Source organism: Cucurbita pepo, chromosome LG01 (genome assembly GCF_002806865.2).
Source record: "Cucurbita pepo subsp. pepo cultivar mu-cu-16 chromosome LG01, ASM280686v2, whole genome shotgun sequence".
NCBI classification, from domain to species: Eukaryota; Viridiplantae; Streptophyta; class Magnoliopsida; order Cucurbitales; family Cucurbitaceae; genus Cucurbita; species Cucurbita pepo.
The window spans coordinates 17,552,729-17,566,745 of record NC_036638.1 but is presented as its reverse complement, the minus strand read 5'-3'; the positions used below and the strand labels follow the sequence as shown (position 1 = coordinate 17,566,745).

The 14,017-nt window shown below is 36.9% G+C and overlaps 2 protein-coding genes across 5 annotated transcripts; both read left to right on the top strand.

Moving 5' to 3' along the window:
* On the top strand, positions 1-5,357 carry LOC111810474 (protein KRTCAP2 homolog). Of its 4 annotated transcripts, none has more exons than XM_023697195.1 (5): positions 1-80; positions 538-696; positions 3,702-3,753; positions 4,566-4,632; positions 5,004-5,357. In XM_023697195.1, exons 2-5 carry the CDS (start codon positions 541-543, stop codon positions 5,092-5,094), a joined length of 366 nt encoding a protein of 121 aa, XP_023552963.1. In that variant the 5' UTR covers positions 1-80; positions 538-540; the 3' UTR covers positions 5,095-5,357. The 4 variants fall into 4 exon arrangements, with proteins under 4 accessions (XP_023552963.1, XP_023552970.1, XP_023552950.1 ...); XM_023697202.1 differs by lacking the exon at positions 1-80 and adding an exon at positions 93-269; XM_023697182.1 differs by lacking the exons at positions 1-80; positions 538-696 and adding exons at positions 2,346-2,425; positions 2,883-3,041.
* An 865-nt stretch (positions 5,358-6,222) lies between these two features.
* LOC111796981 (auxilin-related protein 2-like) lies at positions 6,223-12,275 on the top strand. The gene is made up of 10 exons (XM_023679822.1): positions 6,223-6,286; positions 6,374-7,190; positions 7,925-8,184; positions 8,264-8,469; positions 8,617-8,752; positions 8,884-8,981; positions 9,109-9,174; positions 9,283-9,372; positions 11,022-11,198; positions 11,650-12,275. The coding sequence occupies exons 2-10, from the start codon at positions 6,610-6,612 to the stop codon at positions 11,683-11,685; spliced, it is 1,650 nt and encodes a 549-aa protein (XP_023535590.1). The 5' UTR covers positions 6,223-6,286; positions 6,374-6,609; the 3' UTR covers positions 11,686-12,275.
* Positions 12,276-14,017: the final 1,742 nt, after the last annotated feature.

The following is a 14,017-nucleotide window of genomic DNA, read 5'->3' as shown; positions in this document are numbered from 1 at the left end:
CAGAACGGTATACGACATAACATAGACCGTCAATCGAAGGAGGAACCGAAAGCCTTTGCGATAGAGCTGCTGCTTGAGAGGTATTTGCTTACCACTCCTTCGATCCATTTTGTTGTGGAGGAAATCATGATCTTGATCTAAAATTTACCGTTCTTTCGATCCCATTGAGTGGAATTTGAACTGAATTGCATCTTCTATTGGTTTTTGCTTCAGATTATCTATCTTTGCACGACTTGGATTAATGCTGATTAGTCGATTCTTATAACTAGGTTATCTTGAACTAATCGTCTACTTCCAATGAAACTGAGATGTTCATTATCCATGTTGTTTCGGATCCGCATTTTCTATGTTCCTTTTGTTATTGTTTTACATTTGAATCTCTGGATTATGCATTCTCAGTTAGTGCCAATTGTTCTTCATTTTAATCACTGATCTAGTTTTTTTTTTTGGCTGGTTTGTGATTTCTGTTGCTGTAATTACTCGTGGTTTGGTAGTTGACTATTGGTTATGACGTTTTTGTGTTTGTGACTATTGAAGGCCATGGCGGGGTCTGGGAGTTCCATGCTTTACTCATTTCTTCTGTTCACTGTCATTCTTTCACTTCAAGAGATGTATAGAGGAAAATTGGCTTCTTCGGAGCTGTTTACCATACTTGGAGGATTCATTAGTTCTCTTCTATTTCTAGTGCTTCTAACCGTGAGTTCGAACGCTCTTTTATTCTTATACCAGCTTCAAAAACTTGTAGATGCATTTTATCCTTGCGTTATTTCTGGACCCGGTGGCCTTTTCTGGATGGGGAATTTACAGAAACTTTATGAAATAATTCAAGTTTTATCAGTAGTTGATCCCGTTGCATANTCTGTCCCCATTCTCTCTCATTTAGACCAGTTATACTTCCCGACTCAGCACGACTCGAGTTAAAGGTGATTCATTTAGAACAATGCTATCGAATATCGATACAAGCTCGTGTTAATTCATACATACATTCCCTTAAGTTCTTTAATCTACAAGATTCAAATATCTCCTCAACCTCACATATTAACGTGACACAGGGATCAGATGCATACTTCTTTAGCTTCTTACAGCTTATCGTTTTAACCATGGATGACTCTACTTGTATTGACAGATTCCCGAGGACGCCCGAAGTAATGCGTGGGTTTCGTTCGATGGAAAGAGAAGGCAGCAACTCTCAAGAGGAGATTCTGTTAAGATATCCATGAGCAGGCATCCACTCCCAACAGTAAACAAGTCTGACCAAACTGGTGATTGGTTTCGCAGCTTGATTCGGTGCCTGAACTGGAATGAAAGGCTTGATCAGAAGGCCCTTTGAAGCCACAGCCATAGCCACACCTTCAACTTCATCTCAATTCAATGAGGTTTGTAAATCACTGTACAGATATAGAAAATTTGGTCCTTATAGTAAATAGTTCAGTTTCTTTTTCTCATCAAAAGTGAAAGAGAAAATGGTTGTATACTGTCATTTGATAGAAATTAGAATATTTATTTTTTAATGGATATTAAAAAAGATAAATCAATTTATAGATTTCTCGATCGAAAATGGTTCTCAATCTATGCTGTTGAATCTTGTCTATCGGGCGCCTGCAGCTGACTGAAGTGCCCTCAGAAACGTACGAAATGGTCGTCTGTTATACGACTCATTAACTATGTCTGGGGTGGGGTTACCTATTATTCGTCAGCAGCCCAACGCACCCCTACTTAAAGGATGTTGCTTAATTACGAAGGAAATTCTTTCTTCATCGCGAGAGTTCCCTTTCGTTATGTGCATCTAGCTTGGAGTGGACATCATCATCGTTTGCTGACAAATCTAGATCCTCTCTCATCATTAGGTGAGCTAAAGTGGAATAGTATAACCCGCTTGATCGATATGAAAAAGATGCGCTAAAAAAGACCTCCTACACCCCATCGTCAAGTGATCGAGTTTAGTAGAAGTTTGCTCTAACATTTAGACTATTTTGAGGTCAGTTGATGACGAACTAAGTTACTATGAAATTATATTGGTTTCTAGGTTAAGCTATAAAATCTCGATCATTTGAATTCTTCCCTAAAAAAGTTGTATTATTCTAATATTGAAATAATATCTTATCTCGCCCAAATTTAAATTTTCAAATCACCTCAATAAAATTAAAAAAAGATATTTATATTAATAAAAAACTGTTGCTAACTTGTTTGATTTTAATATTTTTATTTAGAGAAGTTTTATATATTAATGATTTTAAAATGAAATTTTAATGAGAGATCTAAATGGATTTATAAAATTGAAAATTAATTTTTTTTAATACAAAAATTGATACGACACCGTTTGATGTATTTAGACGCAGGTTTGCCAGAACGGTATACGACATAACATAGACCGTCAATCGAAGGAGGAACCGAAAGCCTTTGCGATAGAGCTGCTGCTTGAGAGGTATTTGCTTACCACTCCTTCGATCCATTTTGTTGTGGAGGAAATCATGATCTTGATCTAAAATTTACCGTTCTTTCGATCCCATTGAGTGGAATTTGAACTGAATTGCATCTTCTATTGGTTTTTGCTTCAGATTATCTATCTTTGCACGACTTGGATTAATGCTGATTAGTCGATTCTTATAACTAGGTTATCTTGAACTAATCGTCTACTTCCAATGAAACTGAGATGTTCATTATCCATGTTGTTTCGGATCCGCATTTTCTATGTTCCTTTTGTTATTGTTTTACATTTGAATCTCTGGATTATGCATTCTCAGTTAGTGCCAATTGTTCTTCATTTTAATCACTGATCTAGTTTTTTTTTTTGGCTGGTTTGTGATTTCTGTTGCTGTAATTACTCGTGGTTTGGTAGTTGACTATTGGTTATGACGTTTTTGTGTTTGTGACTATTGAAGGCCATGGCGGGGTCTGGGAGTTCCATGCTTTACTCATTTCTTCTGTTCACTGTCATTCTTTCACTTCAAGAGATGTATAGAGGAAAATTGGCTTCTTCGGAGCTGTTTACCATACTTGGAGGATTCATTAGTTCTCTTCTATTTCTAGTGCTTCTAACCGTGAGTTCGAACGCTCTTTTATTCTTATACCAGCTTCAAAAACTTGTAGATGCATTTTATCCTTGCGTTATTTCTGGACCCGGTGGCCTTTTCTGGATGGGGAATTTACAGAAACTTTATGAAATAATTCAAGTTTTATCAGTAGTTGATCCCGTTGCATACATCTCTATAACGCATTTTGTCAATACATAGACACTGATCAGTGATATTCTCTAAATGAAATTCAATTGCATATTTCGTGACTTTCATTTTGCGTCAAATTGATTTACAACTTACAAAGATTTCTTCAATATTCCTTTGTTTTTATTTCTAGCCTCCTTTCTTGTAGCGCTGGAGTTCCCATTTTTGTGCTTTTAGTTCTCTCTGGTTTTGTAAGAAATCTTCCAGATTAGATATAATTGTGACATTTTGGACTTGGTTTTTCTGTCAAACGTAATGGAATCAGTTTTATTTTATGGATCAAAGGCAAGTTATGCTTACGTGCCGATTGTTGCATACATTAGCGTACGAACAGAAGATTGAACTCAAGACCAAATTTGTTGCTTTCGTTACAGCATGAAGATGCAGTTTATGAGCTCAATTTATATTTAATTTATGCTTCTCAGCTGAAATTGTTGATTCAGCACGATAATTTGCATTTTCTTGATTTATTTATTTCAGTTCTTAGGAAACTTCCAGGAAACATGTGGCATGCGAACTGGATGGGGAGCTGGTAAGTTTAATGACTCGTGCTCTTGACTTCACATATTTTTCTGCCTAATAAGTTTCTCTAATACTAGTGCTGCAGAGTTGATATATATTTTTCATTTATTTTATAATTATCTCCAGCAAAACCTATCTGTTCTCTTTAAATGTTCATAGTTATTAGGTTTAGTAGCTAATCATGACATTCTGGGGGAGGTTGACATTCATGGAAGCTACAATGTATTCTTATGATATTTACTGAGTGGCTAAGTTCCAATAGTCAAATCCTTTGTGCGTTTGTATGTTGATGATTGTCGCGAGCGAGTTGAAAGAATCTGTATGGACCTATGTCTGTAGTTTTGTATTTTTTTAAAATAATTATTTGTATCTTCATCTTGGCTTTGATTATGCTATTGGTTGGATGTTTGTAAATCATGTTCTCCTTGATTCGTCAATCACACATGAAATGAAACGACAATTTCATTGTTTAAACTAGTACTCTCTCGAGTCCTGATTTTGTACCAGAGCCTACTCTTTGAAGAATGTCAAAAGACCGTAATATACGCTGTTGTAATGTCTGCCAATAGAATTCATTTGATTTAATTTGGAACTGGAAGTTGATTAAAAAGGATCTAGAAAGGTTCAAACTTTGTGGATTAAGATGCTCTTTTCGTTTATGTTATTTCATTTCAAATAAATTTTCGTTGATGTTTGTCAAGAACCTTTATGCACGCTAATTCAGTAGACTATAAATTATTATGAACAGCAGCATTGTGCCCACATTTTCCAATTCCTTGGAGATGAATAAGAATTAACTAACCATTTACTTTTCATTTGCAGTCATTGTAGCAGAAGCAGTTGCATTGATTGCTGCAAGCACTGTTCATAGAGTTTGCATCACAACATGGTATTCTGACTTATCCACATCCTTTTTAAACTGTTTTTCATAGCTACTATCCCTTGGAGAAAGAACGTAGAAGGAACCACTACAAAAAATAATAAAGACCTCGTAAAGATTCAAAAGTTATCATCATAAGGCTAAAAACTGATCCTATCATGGCGTAACGTGCAAGACACGAATTGAAATAGTAATTTCGAAGAGAAAGGGACCAATCCAAGACATTTGTTTCTTCAAATATTGAGATCAATAATAGCTATTATATTATGAAGTAGAACAGCAAGTTCTATCAGAACAATAAGATTCACTATTGATTGGACCAAAATTTTGAGTATCTTGGAACTCTAACTTCAAAGCATTATTATTTACCTCTGCTGCAGTTTCTTGTTCTCCGCTGGACTGCTGTATGAGTTGAACAAGCTTTCAGGTGGCGCACTTTCTAAATCTGAATCTAGAGCCAAAAGGCACTGAGATGGAAAGAAACTAAGCTCTTCAGACAGCAACGGCTTTGTTTTTTAGGTTTTCTTTTACCCCCTAGCCTCCTGCCGCTGCACCCTCTGGTGCTGAGTAGTCGTGTTTTTGTTTTGGTATTAGGAGGGGGCCGTGAGAACAGTTTATTACAATCATAACATTAACAATGGTGTTAACTCCACTGTCTTTAAACACTTTTTTATTTGGTTAATGAGAAATTGCCCTAGACTTTGTCTAGAAAACGAACACTTGAACCATCGAAATCAGATTTCGTAACTCAAATGTGTCTGACCCTCTCTCTTTCATTTCTAATAATATTGACGAGGAGAAAGAACTTCTTACATGGGCTGTTACAAATGATATTAAAGCTAGACATCGAGCGGTGTGCCAGCGAGGACGCTGGACTCTCAGGGTGGGTGGATTGTGAGATCTCATATCGGTTGGAGAGGGGAACAGAACATTCTTATAAAAGTGGAAATTTCTTCTTAGCAAGCTGATTTTAAAACCATGAGGTTGCAATACACAAGAAGCCAAAATGGACAATATTTATTGACACTGGACCAACATCCTGCGACCAAATTATATTGGTGAGTTCAAATCCAACATTGGAGATATGCTTTACAATAGCAGTGACTAAAGCCTTGTACGTTGCCATATCAGCCATATCTCTACACGAAAGTTACTAAAGTCTTGTATGTTGCCATATCAGTCATAGCTCTACACAAAAATTACTAAAGTCTTGTACGTTGCCATATCAGCCATAACTCTATGTGAAGGAGGGAACGGATGAAGAAAGAAAAAAAACTAACGTAATTTTCTAAACTCGAAGGTCTAGTTAGCAAATAGTCTAGTTAGCAAATAGTTGCTGTATTATATATATATTTTTTGGTTTAGGGACAAAAATGTAAAATTTTCAAACTTAAAAGTACAATTTTTTTTGTTTTAGAGAATATTAATTTTATTTTCATTTGAAACAAACATTCCATCCAAGATAAATTTAACTATATTTATTTTAATGTTTCTAATCTCAAATAAAATATAAAGAAAAAACTTTTAAATTTAAATTGTTTAAAATGAATGATTTGTTAGGAAAAGTCAAAGACCTTGACTTAAATAATGAATCGACATGACGAAGGGAGGGAAAAGGAGAGTTGGTGTTTGCCGCGTGGCTTCCACTCAATTTATTCGTGCGGTAATTTCTCATTCTGGATTTCAAGCTTCTTTAATGTTTATGGTTCAATTATTTTCTTCATTAATTCTTTGCCCTTTCCCACCTTAGAATTTGTTTTGAAGAACAGTAATCAAGCGATCCCGTTTTTTGGATCCGCCTTTCTCCGGCTCCAGTTTTATGCTGTTTTCCTGCTTGCTTTTGCTTTGAAGAATTTTGGGTTTGCTTTAAGAGGAAGAAAAATTCTCACGCTTACTCTAGAGACCTTTTTGTTGAGATCTACAGAATCGGAAATTCGAGCCTGAATCTGTGATCCCCACTGTTCCAATTTTGTGATTACGCCTGCGATGGACGATTTTGGGGTATTGACGGAAAGATTTGGATTGAAGCCGCAAGGAAAATCGGCTCCAATGGCTGCATCGAAGGCATCCACTTCCTCAAACACCTTCCAGTCTCCGAAATCCGGGTATAATTCGGGTTTGAATGGCAATTCCTCGTTCGATTCTGGCTTTGGTGACGTATCTTTTCAGAAAAACACTAAGCCCGGGGGGCTTGATGATTATGGTGATTTTCTTGGGAGTCTCAATCAGCCAACGAAACATTCGGGGCATTCCGGAAGTTCTCCGTCTTCTTTTGATTACGATTCAATATTTTTTGGGTCGAAGAGTTCAGATCCAACTTATGATGATGTTTTTGGTGGGATTCCCGGATTCAAGAGCTCGGTTACAACAAAGACGGAGGATCCGGTCCGATCGTTCTCCTCATCAACGAATCAGAACTCTCAAATTGATGATTTGTTTGGTAATTTCGGCAGCAATGTGGCGAAGACAACAATTCCGAAGCCATTGAAAAAGGCAGCAAATAATAATGCAGCCACTTTTGATGAATTGATTTCTGGCTTTGGCAATGGCAAATCTCGAACTAATAGGTATAATCAATGTATCATCCTGCATAGCTCTCTACATTACGCTGTTGGTACCAGAAAAATGTGGTTTGATTTCTTCTTCTTGTTGGTGAGTTTGCTCTACCATTGTCGGGTGTGGATTGAACATAGGAAAAGATTGACGTAGAATTTAGCTTAATTTATTGTGTATTTCTAGTTTCTTACAATTCATATTGGAAGCTACCGGGTGCACCTATAATGAAATAACAATTTCATTCCTTACACTGTAAGATTAGCTATAATAAAATGCGTACAACTAAGCCAATTTCCTTGTTTTGGTTCCCATGTTTTCGACTTTCTTTACTTACCTCAAGTGATCTATACTAGCATGCTTCCATTTGTTTCTCCTTATGAGGTGAATTAATGCTAGCTTAACGTTCCTCTCCAATCAACAGCATTGTATTGTGTTGTTAACAAAGTACAAACTATCTTACTGGAATGAAACCGATAATATCGCTTCTGCTATTGAATACCATGATGGCTTAACAATTCATCTTATGGTGCAGCAACAGAAACGCTCTTCAATAGGAAAAAGAATATTCTTGATTGTTGCAGAAATCTATTTTCTGTATTCTCTATGTTCCCTTTTTGCCAAACTCTCTATGGTGTTGTTCACTTGGTGACTTCCATCATGATGTCTCTATTCGAGCATTTCTATTTTTTTCGTACGTGTGAGTACTTGTAAAACTGATGCATTCTATTTTTATTCATTTGACCAGAGCGAGCATTCTGGACAATCTGACCCAGCAATCAACTTCTCATCCAACTAAATCAACTTTCGGTTCAGCCAAAGATCCTTTCATAGAACTAGAATCAACGTCAATACCAACTTTTAGTTCGTCTAAGGCTTTTTTAAATCCGTTGGAGGAAATTAGTAAGTTCAGTAGTTCTGGAGGCACAAAATTTGACAGCCCGTCAAATTCTTCCTCACCATTCAGGGTTCCTCCAATACCAAAGCCAGGGCAAAAGGCAGATAAAGGTGCTTCAGCTTCCTTATATTCATAAATATTGATGTCCAATCTCATCATAATTTGACAATATCGAGATGCTCTGTGCAGTTAAGAGTTCCTCTTCCTCTCCTATAGATGAATTGGAGAACTTTGCAATGGGAAAAGTCAATGCCTCAACGTACACAGTGAATAGAAATGGTAAAGATGCACATGCTGCAGGAGTAAATCATCAAAATACTGTAGACGATCTGGACTCCTTTTTCAATGCAGGTCCTCGATCAAAGAGTGTTCCAAGGTCACGAACAACAACTCCGGTGAGACGCATTCAACACCATCGAATTTTTCACAAAAGAAAAAAGAATATGAAAATTTGTTGCACTTGCAGCAATATTGTATTTGTTTATCAGTATCCTAAACTACTGGATTGATAGTTCTGTAAATGTTGTGGGGTTATTTTTCAGGATCCTCTATTTGACGTTCCTAAGTACAACAAACCACCTGAAATACCGAAAGGAACTTCTTTTGCAGCCTCATCCAACATAAAGAAATCTTCTTCTGCTCTAAATCTTGTGGATGATCTTACATCGGTTTTTGGAGGTGATATACCATGAAGTGCTGCTTTAGCTACGACTATATGCAAATGAACACTATTTTCTCATCTGTTTTTTTTTTTTCCCTCCAATTTTTTAAATTCTGATTTTCCCCATCCCTCCTTTTTCTCATGGTAGATGCTCCTTTATTTGGACATTTTGATGAAGTTGAGGGAGAGAGTGAAGAAAGAAGAAGAGCCAGATTGGGTCGTCTACAAAGGACCCAAGAGCGTGCAGTTAGTGTTTCTCTTTTCTTCTTCTTCCTTCTTTGTTACATTTGGGGTACCTTATAAGAAGCTAGATTTCTCTTCTTTGCTGGATGTTTTTGTCATTGAATTGAAAGTAGTTCAAATTGATTCTCAGGCAAGAGCAGTGGCTGATTTGAATCAACGTGACTTTCAAACACTGCACGAGCAAGAAGAGAAGTGTGTTAGTATTAAATTGCCATATTAGTCTTTTGTCTTACAAGTATAGTTCTCATTTGGGTTAAATCCAAAGGCTTGGTTGGTTTACTGCCAATTTTGTTTACTTTGACAGAGGATTGCCGAGTCTTTAGATGTTGCTATCAAGCGCTGGGCTGCAGGGAAGGAAGGAAACATGCGTGCACTGTTATCATCATTGCAATATGTGTGTTTCTTGGTTCTAATTTTTCTCTTTCATTCTGCTCCTAACCTATTGCCCTTTTTTTTTCTTCTATTTTTGCTTCTTTCTTATTTTTTTTTAATTAGAATTGAGGATACATACACACCAAAACAGAAGACAACCTAAGCCTTAGGGATGAGGGATCCTAGCGTGTGCAAAGTAGGATCAAACAGAGGCCTCCAATAAAAAAAAAAAGAAAAAATGAGGGCAGAGGGAATATTACAAAAGATTATGTGTAAAGCATTCCAATTGTGGCTGTATACTGAAGGTGCCCACAAAAGTTAACAAAAGTGTACTTTATCTGAGAAACATGCATAACTCCTTTCTTTCCGAAGGAATGAAAGAAGAGCTCTAGATTTTGTCCAAACGATTTTACTTTTTTTTAACCACCATCCTGAAATTAAGTCTAAAAGCCCATCTTCATTCTTTTTAGGAGGACACCAAGCACAATCAAAGTGATTGCAGATGTAATTCCTACCTTTCTGCGCAAAAGGATAGTGAAAGAACTGGTCACTAGTTTCAGCATTGCTTTTACACGTCAAACACATAGATAGAGACACGGCTAGATCTGGATTTCTCTTTTGAGCCCTATCCATAGTATTCAAGCTCCCATGGGCTAGGTATCAACCAAAAAAAATTGTCTTTTTTTTTTTTGTACTATTTCCTTGCCAAATCAACTCTCTGAGAAAGTGAGACATGGATTCCTAAGATGGTGAACTTTTTTGGCCGATTTCACTGAGAATACCTCAAATGGGTCTGCTGTCCAACAAATCAAATCATTGGCTTGACTGGGATCTTGGAGCAGAACAGCGAGGCTTACTCATTCCTCTAATTTTATATCTATTAAACCTCTTCTCAGCTGAAGATCCCAAGCATTATTGGAAAGATACCAGCTGTCTATAGTGGCTAACTTGGAATTAGACTACATATGGAGGGAAAGGAGCTGCGCAGAAGAAGAGGAGAGGTCCAAGAGAAGGGTTGAAGATTTATTCTTAAAAGATTTAGGAATCTTAAGCTGCTTGTATTTCCCTTTTAATTTTTCACGGGGAGAAGAAACTTTTCACTTTTGGAATTGCTTTATGATGCATTCTGTAGGGTTCTGAGATAGTAAAGACTTGGGATTTAGGAAGAGTCTAGGCTGCTATTGAGAATAATGGAAAACCAAGGTAACTAAAATGCATTAAATTTTCTTTTTGGCTTCGTCAGTACACAAGTTAATACTGGAAACATGATTCAATTAAGACACCTCGAGAGGATACAAAAAGGCTTAAAACAATCATTTATAGTTTGGTACTACTGTAAAATGTAACACTCTTACTTGCCTGACATTGCATCACATTTGACTGTGGTCCTCTGGTTCTGTTCCCAGGGGTTGGACTGTGGTCTGTTTTTATCTAAACAATATTTTTCGTTTATTAATGTGTGTGTATAAATGGACATTCAGAACCTCTTGATCCAGTTATATACGTAAGGAAGTATGGGCTAGTTGCTCCTGATGATCATATCGCAGTATATTTTTACCAGATCGAACTCTAACTTTGGATCAACCATCCCAGATTTTCTGCCATTAATTTGCAAACAGCATAGATTCAGTTATTAGCATGCTAATTAATCTCCATTCTACTGCTGATTAGGTTCTCTGGTCCGGTTGTGGTTGGGAACCAGTTTCATTGACAGATATGATTACTTCTTCCTCAGTTAAAAAGGTTTATAGGAAGGCAGTCTTGTGCATTCATCCGGATAAGGTTCAACAGAAAGGTGCCAGTATTGAACAGAAATATACCGCAGAGAAGGTTTTTGATATTCTCAAGGTGACTTGAAAATATTATCATTTTCACCTCTTTTTTTTTTCCCACTATTTAGCATCCTAGTTTCGAGCCTGCATCTCAACTTGGTTTCTGATTTCTAAACGATGAAGGCATACGATCTTTCAAGTTTGTTTACATGTAGAGAACTGGGTTATTTGTTTTTAATTAAAAATTTCATGGAGCTTCAACTCTCCAATGCAGATGCTGATTATGTATAGAATTAGAGACTACTTGATGATTTCCTCTTTGGAATGTTTCTATGTGAAAATATAACAATCCTAGGAGAAAGAAAGAAACAAATGATTTTGATTGATGACTATTCTTCCCATTTTACTTGTACCAAGAATTGGCTGATCAATTTATGACTGCTTTTAGATTCGAAGTCTAATTCAATTACTAGTTTTACTTGTTTTAACTGTCGTATTACCGTCAAATTTTTCTTACATTGAAACAGGAAGCCTGGAATAAGTTCAGCAAAGAGGAACTTTAGACACATCTTGGATGATTCTTTTCTTCAACCACCATTTCACCTGCAAAGTATGAATATTCTACTCAGGGAGAGACGACTAAACTAGCATTACAATCGTCGGCTGTTTTCTTCAGGTCGGTCTGGAGGCCATGGCGGCCATAATCGTGTTCAACATATTGTCAGAGAAAGAACTAAATGGTCGTCATTACTTGACATTGGGGTAATACTTGGATCCCATAGGTTAAACCATAGTTTCATACCCAAATTATATTGTGATTTATCTCGTTCCCCAATAAAATAGAGCTGATGATTCTTTAAATTTGCACCAGATTCATTGTTTTTGTAGAGTTTATTTCTTCCATTTTTCCTCTTTCTTTCTCCTGGGAAGGAGTTGTGGGTTAAAAGTTGAAACATCTTCCATCCTTCCTGTATTTTGCTGAACTGTACATTCAACATTTTGTATTGTATGTTGCAGGAGTATCCTTGAGTTGTGTAACATGTGGAAACTTTTCTCATTAACTTTCTCATTCTTTTTCCAGAATGGTTCTTTCCTGGAGCCTAAGTGAACCGGTTAAAACATGTTATTGAATAAAAGGTTAGAGGTTTGAATCTTACCTCCATATAATGTTGTAGTAGAAAAAAGAAAATGCCCCGTGTTTCTTTTTACTTACCTTTACAAGGTTGGAAAGTCAGGTGGTGATGCCCAGTTTTCTAACTTTTGTGGAAGAGACCAACCATTTGATTTGATGTTTTGATTCGATTTGATTCGACTGATACTTCTTTTTCAAGAACTTGTATGATCCAAATTCTATGATGATTTAGGGGTAAAATGAACCAAGCTACACTATATAAGCAACTAGATAGGCCAGGCCAGGACTGAATGTCACTTTGAAAGTGAAGAGATCAGGTTTCTGTCTTAGACTTCAAGACTCATCTCTCCATTGAGTTGGCAAACCTTCATTTGCTTTACTTCCATTACAGAGCACCCCATTAAGTAGGTTGAAGAGAAGAAAAACATCCACATTCATTGTACCAAAAACTGCAGTTTCTCAGTTATAGAGCTTTGTCTTTGCCTCTAATCATTAACCCATTTAAAGCTCTAAAAAAAATGCACTGAAAGAAAGTGGGGAAAGATAAAAACAAACACATCTCGGCCTTTCCCTTGGTCCTTGGAGATTCCTCCAGATCTCCACTACAATCAAAAGCAAATCCCCACTAAAAAGAAAGATGAGAGAACGACAGCAACCCTTTTCCAACGAAATCATGAAACTTCCCGGAAAGATAACCCCACAACCCACTTTTCATCCTTAGTTTTGGTGTTCCCTACCACTAGCAACGAAGCCGCCGCTAAGTGGGCGGCCGCCGACTTGAGACTTTCCGGCGCTTTTGAGTCCTAATGTTATTGGTTAGGTTTGATTTTTAGAGCTTGCTTTTGGCCGATGAAGTAGGAAGAATGATTGTAGTAGCGTAATAGTCCAAGTCTATCGCTAGCAGATATTGTCAGCTTTAACTCGTTACATATCGCTGTTAGCCTCACGGTTTTATAAAAAATGTTTTGTTCCTCTTTCTAACTAATGTGGGATCTCATAATTAGGCTGGTACCACTTTATCTCAATAACTTTTCAGGGTATTTTCATCGTTTCTCTCTCGTATACCAAGCTGTATAATAGTCCATGACTTTGAACATCAATTTCATGTGGACAAAGGCTGTTTTATCTTACTTTCTTTCTTCCCTGCTTTTGATTCGCCAAAGATAAAGTGGTTTTTTGAATTGTATACATAGAAAAATGAGGCCAAGCTTTTGAATTCTAACTTTTAGCTGGCTGGTGGGAAATGTTCTGCACCTTTCAGAGAATATGGAGAGTTCTGTGCTTGAAAAGGAAACATATCAGTGAGCTCGTGGAGACTTGCTTGGATTTGAATTGGCAAAATGGAATCTTGAGTTGCTGTAAGCTGGCAGGAGTTGGATGGTTCCTTGTATAACTTTGNACCTGTGCTCAAGAGATAGCTGTCCATATACTGATAAGGGATGTATGGATTCTCAAGAAGAGAGGAGCCGAGGTGTTCCCCCGAACCGCCCAGATCCCACGAGTAAATAGAAAATTGGATCTACATTAGATCTCACCTGAATCGACCCATCTATCCTCCCGAGGAGAAGTTTGGTTTCAAACCCCAGTTAAATGATAAACTGTTCCAGTAGCCATAAATGATCGCTTTTCCTTAATGCCTCATGATACTCTTTTGAGTTTTTGGCTGTCATTAACCTTTGCATCTTGTTTAAACATGTTTATCGAGAATCAATTCCTAAGACAACTTTATAATCAAAACCTCTCTAAATCCATCCATCCAATTG

Bases quoted from the DNA above. Each gene is read 5' to 3' on its own strand.
- LOC111810474 (XM_023697195.1), top strand. From the start codon at position 541: ATGGCGGGGTCTGGGAGTTCCATGCTTTACTCATTTCTTCTGTTCACT. The intron at 3,754-4,565 runs GTAAGTTTAATG...TTTCATTTGCAG, and splicing joins GCGAACTGGATGGGGAGCTG to TCATTGTAGCAGAAGCAGTT. The intron at 4,633-5,003 runs GTATTCTGACTT...CCTCTGCTGCAG, and splicing joins AGAGTTTGCATCACAACATG to TTTCTTGTTCTCCGCTGGAC.
- LOC111796981 (XM_023679822.1), top strand. From the start codon at position 6,610: ATGGACGATTTTGGGGTATTGACGGAAAGATTTGGATTGAAGCCGCAA. The intron at 8,470-8,616 runs GTGAGACGCATT...GTTATTTTTCAG, and splicing joins GGTCACGAACAACAACTCCG to GATCCTCTATTTGACGTTCC. The intron at 9,175-9,282 runs GTTAGTATTAAA...TTACTTTGACAG, and splicing joins ACGAGCAAGAAGAGAAGTGT to AGGATTGCCGAGTCTTTAGA.